General features: G+C 39.9%; 1 protein-coding gene across 1 annotated transcript; it reads left to right on the plus strand.

Moving 5' to 3' along the window:
• The first annotated feature begins 977 nt into the window (after positions 1–977).
• LOC120449857 (E3 ubiquitin-protein ligase ariadne-1) lies at positions 978–2,998 on the plus strand. The gene is made up of 2 exons (XM_039632516.2): positions 978–1,117; positions 1,178–2,998. The coding sequence occupies exon 2, from the start codon at positions 1,252–1,254 to the stop codon at positions 2,785–2,787; it is 1,536 nt and encodes a 511-aa protein (XP_039488450.1). The 5' UTR covers positions 978–1,117; positions 1,178–1,251; the 3' UTR covers positions 2,788–2,998.
• Positions 2,999–7,655: the final 4,657 nt, after the last annotated feature.

The following is a 7,655-nucleotide window of genomic DNA, read 5'->3' on the forward strand; positions in this document are numbered from 1 at the left end:
TTCTTTTTAAAGTATGTGTTTCTTTGAAGACATGTATTTAAAGATCAGATTAGAAGTATTTCTAAAATATTCTCTAGGTTATTTTAAATCGTTTTATATTGTTACTAACATAGGGGTTTAATTTTTGTAAATTATTTTTACCAACTAATTTGCTTGCAGTGTAGTCCTGCCCAAGTGCATCTTGGCATGGCAGATTGAGCCCGTTTGTTCAATGAGTGCTGGAGATGGGCTGGATTGGGCTGCTCCTGGGATCCTGGACCGGGATCCTGCATCTGCATCTGCATTATGCACACTCATTACCCTTACTCCATATATATGTATATCTCGCTCATTTTGGTTTTCCGTCCCGTTCTGGTTGCCATTATCCTGCGCTCACTTCACTTTCATTTCGCATATCGTACATGTGTGTGCATGTGGTTTTTTCCTGGATTTTATTCCTCATTTTTATTTACGTGCCTTACCCTTGCCACTTGAGACATTGCTTTGTTCTGTTTTATGCCACGAAAGGGTTATGAAAAAACATATATCCCGAAAAGCTTTTAGTGTGCATGTGAGAACGCGTTAAAAGCGCAGGCCAAATGCATTTGGATGGTCTCTCAACTAAGAACTAAAAATGCGCGATTCCTAAAGCCGCTTAGCAACTAAAATTCACTCAAAACTTAGCTTTAAATTTTTTAAAATTGTTAAACATTTTTTAATATGTTTTTAACTAACTTTCTATAAACTTTCCATAACTAGTGTTATATAAAAATATATTATTATATTATTATATTATTTTTCCAAACATTGCATCTATATTTTGGGTGGAAACCAGTTTATGGAAACGTAATACCAAGCGGTTGGTCTTAAGATCAAAATTACTATAGCCCTGGTGATTATGTGGTTGTAGAAACTTCTCAAAAAAGTTCAATGGAAAACGACTATCCTAAAATGTTGCCATATCGTACAATTTATTTTGTGATTTTGTCTCTGTGTGAGTGGCGTTTCGCAAAAGGAAATTGAATTGACAAGTACTAACTAAGTAGGTTCAGTCTTCATTAGAAAAAAGAAGAAAAAGAAGTAAAAAAATATATTTCATTACATCGAGAGTGTTCAATATCCTCCAATACGATTCGTGGTCTGTAAAACGTTGTTGCTGTCATTTTGTTACCGTTTTCAAGAGTCTCTATCCCATCAGGCCCATAAAAAACATCAAATGTTTTAGATTCGGTGTTATAAATTCCAAAACAATCCTAACCACATGCTGGTAATATGAATTCCGAATCGGAATTCTCGGATGAGGACCACGGTGACTCGCATCGGTCGCTTCTCACACATTTGAGTTGCGAAAATGACAGCGGCAGCGAGGATACCTGCACGGAAATCCTATTGCCGGAAAGTTCCAATAGTCCCGAAACGGATGACTTTGTGTACAAGGTCCTTTCGGTGGAACAGATTGTTCAGCATCAGCGTAACATCATTGATGAGGTTAATAATGTCCTGAATTTGCCACCGCAAGTCACGCGTATTATTCTAAATCACTTTAAATGGGACAAAGAGAGCTTGTTCGAAAATTATTTTGAGAGCAATCCGCAGGATTTCTTCCAGCGTGCCCATGTGCTGAATCCATTTGAGAAGAAGAGTGAACTCGAGTCTGCGGCGTCCACATCCTGTACCTTGCCGCAGCTCTGTGGCATTTGCTTTTGTTCTTGCGATGAGCTCAAGGGTTTGGGTTGTGGTCACAGCTTTTGTGCCGCCTGCTGGAAACAATATTTGGCCAATAAGACGTGTAGCGAGGGCTTGGCCAATACCATCAAATGTCCAGCGGCCAACTGCGAGATCCTGGTGGATTATGTATCCTTTCTGAAGCTGGCCGATGATCCAGAGGTTGTGGAGCGCTATCAGCAGCTCATCACCAACACCTTTGTGGAGTGCAACATGCTGATGAGATGGTGCCCCGCTCCCAATTGCAGTCATGCCGTGAAGGCCGTTTGCGCAGAACCACGAGCAGTCCAGTGCAAATGTGGCCATGAGTTTTGCTTTGCTTGTGGCGAAAATTGGCATGAGCCCGCCAGCTGCAGTTCGCTGAAGACGTGGGTCAAAAAATGCCTTGAGGACTCGGAGACTTCGAATTGGATTGCGCAAAACACGAAGGAGTGCCCCAAGTGCAATGTGACCATCGAGAAGGATGGTGGTTGCAATCATATGGTTTGCAAGAATCCATCCTGTCGTTATGATTTCTGCTGGGTGTGCCTGGGATCCTGGGAGCCACACGGTTCGTCCTGGTACAGCTGCAATCGCTTCGACGAGGAGGAGGCCAAACAGGCCAGATTGGCACAGCAGAAATACCGCTCTTCGATGGCCCGGTATCTGCACTATTACAATCGATATAGCAACCACATGCAGAGCTTGAAACTGGAAAATAAATTGTATTCCAATATTCAGGCCAAAATGGATGACATGCAGGAGGAGATGAGCTGGATTGAGGTTCAGTTTCTGCGCGATTCCGTCGATGTCTTATGCCAATGTCGCACCACTCTGATGTACAGCTATGTGTTCGCCTTCTATCTGATGAACAACAATCAGAAGATCATATTCGAGGATAATCAGAAGGACATGGAAATGGCCACCGAGAAGCTTTCCGAGTGTCTGGAGCGAGAGATCACTGTAAAGAATCTCTACGAAGTTAAACAAAAGGTCCTGGACTTATCGCACTATTGCCAAAAACGACGACATGTCCTTCTTTGCCACGTGAGGGAGGGTTACGAAAATGACTGGTGGGAATTCAAAGAGGACACTACCACATAACTCGTATAATCCACAAGACACCTGATTTCGAGGCACATACAACACAACAAAAATGGAAATTTATACTGAAGACTTTATAAGAAACACACACAATATCTCTTTCGGTTTCCACTCGGGTTGAATTGATTCCAGTTCACTCGACGAAGATTTTTCAAAATTTTACAGTTTTGATACAGAAAGAGAAAAAATATATACAAAAAGAAAACACCAACTATATTGGTTATCTAGCTTATATTTTTTATTAAAATGTCACGCTGTTAGAATGTAGCAATGCAGTCTTCTATAAACTCCTCTCATAAACTCAAGTAGTTTAGAATTTGAAAGGATTATTTGCTTTTATTAAGCTACTGAGACTTTTGTGCAATTTCCTGCAAAGTGTAGATCTAATCTACTTATATCGCCAGCCCCACTGTTTGCTCTCCTTCGCGGCCCCCTAATATGCGTCTGGCTTTTGTAATTATAACATAAATCAATCCCAATTTCATGTTATACTTTTCAGCGAAGCAAAGCGATTAATGTCGACAATGGACCAGAGAGATATGGCATGGCAAGAGGAAAATCATAAATAAGCCATATATTGCCATGGCCAATAACGGAATGGAACGAAATGAACACCCCACCGACCGATCGACCGTATGAACCGTATGAAAAATATTTCCTTATCGCGATGCTTCCCCAAGAGAAACGCCGCCAGGTGCAAAACGAAACGTGTGGATATATCGAAGTGTTGTGGGGTTTTCGGTGGGGTTTTGGGGGGGTTAGGAACTGGGAACTGGAAAAGCCTTGGCCAATAGATTTACGGCAAACGGCAGCCGAGTCGTGCCTGCCTTGGCTTAGAGTGTGAATTTTCGCACCCGTGATGAAGTTTCCAATTAAATTTTATTGGATTTCAAATTGAGGCTGAGACTCAAGCTGCTGATCCGATGCCTTTGCCTTTTTCCAGCTTCGACTTCGGCTGGTAAATATTTGCGCACCATTGTTGTGGCAAGTGTTGAAAGTGGGCGGTGCAGTGCTAACCCCCTGCAACCTCCCAAATCCACCCACCAACTTCCCTCTCCCATCACACAATCCTCTCGCTCGCAGAGTGATTTCTTATGGCAGTTCAATTGCGGGGTCATCAACGTGTCAGCATTCGAATTGCAGCATTGCGGATGCCACAAGGTTGCACCCTGGAATTGACTAATTTATGAATGCATTGTGGGAACGCCTCGAGAATTTCGGAACTCACAATTGCGGTCTGCAATTGGCAGTAAATATTTCAGAACGAGGTGAAAGTTGTTGACTGGCTGAGCATAGAAGAAAAGAGAATTTATTCAATTAAATTCCTTATTGCCAGACGGAAGTTATTAATTATTAAATATATAGTCTAAAATTACTGAAATTCATATTTAATAATTCTATGCTTAATCATAAACCTAAACTTGTCTATATAACTTCCGAAAAATGTGATATGCTCTTTAAAAATTGAATTCAGATCGCTTTCAATTACTTGAATTTGCCTTATCAACTTACACTTTTCCACCTCCTTTTTTCCTCGGACCAACTTTAAGCTGTGGACCTCATCTCTATTTACCTAGCATATCGGCTTGGCCATAAGGCAGCAAGTGGTAGTCAACAGTTGGTCTGTTCCTGGCCCTTGGACTTCGGCTCATTCAACAAGTCAACAAACAAAACACACACAGCAGAGAATGAAGAAAAGATGACGATGGGGAATAAAGCATAAAAAAAAAATGGAAAAAAATCACTGTAGTCCTTCCGTTGGAGACCTGCTCCCTGGTCAAGTTGTGCTCAAGTGCGTTCGTATTAATTTTATTTATTGGCCACAAAATCCCAACCGCAGACACTCTGCCCCTTCTTCGGGCTTAACGGTCTCGGTTGGTCGACTGGTTGGTATGTCCTGCTCCTTGGCTCTTGGCCTGGCTTATTGAATTTTTATCTACAGTTTGCCTTTGTGCTTATGGCATCTCACTGAATCTTGAATCGCGAGCAGGGCGTTAGCTATTTTTATTACTGCAAATTCTCCTTCAGTTTTTTTTCGCTCCCTACTTCGAGCGGCAGGCACTTGATGTCCTTACAACTGCCTTACAACGTGGTCGCGTACTTTCAATTACGCGCCTTCGTCCTGTGCCATTGTCCTTGGCCTCTGACGAAGGTCTACGGGATGACAATGGACCAGGGCCAGAAAGTGTTGTAAGCCAACTGAGATTACCCGAGAAAGTGTGTCAATGGACGGGATAAATCAATCAACTGAAAGAGGAAGTATGCGCTGAATGGAATGACCTTTGTTTTAGAACAATAATGGCGTTTTTGACGAGCTTGAATGGGATCTTCTATTGGCTCACTTTGTACTATCTAATTTTATGGTTAAATTCATTACTAAAATACGTTGGCTTCTATTAAAAAACTTCCGTTCATTAGCTTTTCTTTTTATATAAGAAGCACCTGTCCCTGGTGAAAGACGCTTTATGTAATTCATGATTGCAGCCAATTTGTTTTTGCACTTTCTAATGGCTTCCCCTTTTATTTCCTATCTGCGGCACATTAGTTGGACCATTGAGCAACAATGTTGTTGCATTGTATCTTTTTTTGTACAGATTTTGCGGCAAAGTCATAGCCTTGTAATAAACAATCTGCAGCAGACACAGAAAACTAAATTATGTTACATTGATGATTTTACAAATTAAACTTATTTTAAAGATTTTACTTTGATTTTAGAATTATTTATTAAACACTCTTATATAAATCTATATTTATATATTAACTGGAAGATGCGATTTTTTTTGTGTAGTAATTTAAATAAACTGGTGTTTTTAGCGGTGTAACTTTTACTATAGTTGGATCTGAATCTAAGGCTGCCCCGGCGACTTCTTAGCCACTTTTTTTTTTTTGGACTAACTTGTACTCCTTGCACTATCACTTCATCAGCGACGTGAATTTATGAGGCACTTTGCACAGTCGCCGAGCATCGTTGGCCATAATTTGCCGCCGTCTTGGCTTCTCGGTCTCGTCTATTGGCGAGTGCACAAATTGCGTTGATATGCTGACAGGCGGCACACAGCTCGTGCACGGCGAGAAAAAGCCCCCCGTCTTTATTAGCAGACTCATTTGCCTATCGCCCATCCAAAAGGAGGCGGCAAAATGCATTGAAAATGCTCACTCTTCGGACTTCCACTAAATTGAGGCACGCGCGCAGGCGTTAAAGAGTAAACAAATAAACAGTAAGCACCAGCAGCGGTCCAGCAGAAACCAAAAGGCAGAAAACTTCAATTGAATTTAATTGGCCAACTTGTGAGGGGCAGACGTTGGTCTTTTCGACACTAACTAACTGTCACATTTCTGTGATGCGCGAGAATTGGAACTCAGATGCGTAAATAAGCGGGATCGTTGTGGAATAAGAGTTATGGAACTAAGTAATACTCTATTAATAGTCAGTTTGAAACAATTAAAATGATGTCATATACAACATTATACAATATATAGTAGTAGTATAATAAAATGGTATTTAAAATATCAATATATGTAGTTAAGCTTATAACTTAATGCATTCCATAATCTTTTGCCTCATTCAAAATAATATTTCTTACATATAAGCATAGCACATATTTACATATTTAAAATATCTTGTATTTACCTCTTAAAAAATACAATTTTAACACATATACCCTCTCATGTAGGGTATCTTTAACTTAACTCATCATACAAATTAAACGCATTCCTGGGGCTTCAGCTGCCGTGGCTTCTGTTTTTTCTGCTTATCACTTGAATCATCATCATCATCATTTCTCGGCAAAAAGCCCCATCGGAAAAGGTCGTGCCAATTTAATTAAGCGACATTTTATTTAATTATTTCATATATTGATTGCAAAATGTGTAAAGCTTTTAATTGCGAAAAATGACCGCAATTCCCCAAACGGCGAGTCGCGCCGAAAAACACAAGGCTCACATTCCCTTCCGTTAATACATACATATGTACGTATGTATATGTACATACAATATGGGCAGCAATAATTTCAATAATTTCGCATGGAAAATTTGCTGGAATGAAATTGATTTGGCTCGACAGCAGATGCATTTAATGCATTTATATTGCATTTCATTATGCTTATTTCATTTCGTAATGATTGAATTGCAACGGCTCGAATGATGACTGCCCATAACAATGGACAATTGGACAAATCAAACAGATATGGGGCTTTCTGGTCTCGTCCTGGATATATCGCTCTTTGGGATTGTGTTGGTACACTGGACAAAATTATATGCTTAATTAGCAATCATTGTGTATGTACTTAAATATTTCGTCAAGATAAACTTTAATTTAATTTCTCAAAGGTTTAAAAATTTGTTCAAAATATTTCATTTCATATATATAAATTAAAAATATATGTCAGTGAAATAGGGTATTTTACTGTACCAATAATACATGCTATTATTTATTAAGTTACTCATTTTGCAAATTACATAAAGTTCCTCAACTCATTGAAAATGCATTGTCCCGCAGCTATTGTTTAGATTTATTTCGCTGTGTGAGCCGTTTGGGCAAACATATCAATTATGCGGCACATTTTTGCTGCTATAAATATTTACGCAGAAATTAATTATTTGATATTAAAATGACCGCCAACATTTTACACTCGACTGGGGCCTAGGATCTGCGAAATCCACTCGGGATATTGGCTTTATCCCCGGGCTTCCTGCGGTTGAAATATTTTTTTTTTCGTATTTTGTTTTTTTGAATTGCGGGCCGAGTGACTGGTTGACTGGTTGAATGGCCGTGGCCTGGATGTGTGCACTGTGATTGACACGGTAAATGATATTCGCATTATGCACAGGATATGTTGCTGTCCAATTCGGAGTGCCAATGTGTGCGT

The sequence above is a fragment of the Drosophila santomea genome, chromosome 3L (assembly GCF_016746245.2).
Source record: "Drosophila santomea strain STO CAGO 1482 chromosome 3L, Prin_Dsan_1.1, whole genome shotgun sequence".
In the NCBI taxonomy this organism is placed as follows: Eukaryota; Metazoa; Arthropoda; class Insecta; order Diptera; family Drosophilidae; genus Drosophila; species Drosophila santomea.

Bases quoted from the DNA above. Each gene is read 5' to 3' on its own strand.
- LOC120449857 (XM_039632516.2), top strand. From the start codon at position 1,252: ATGAATTCCGAATCGGAATTCTCGGATGAGGACCACGGTGACTCGCAT.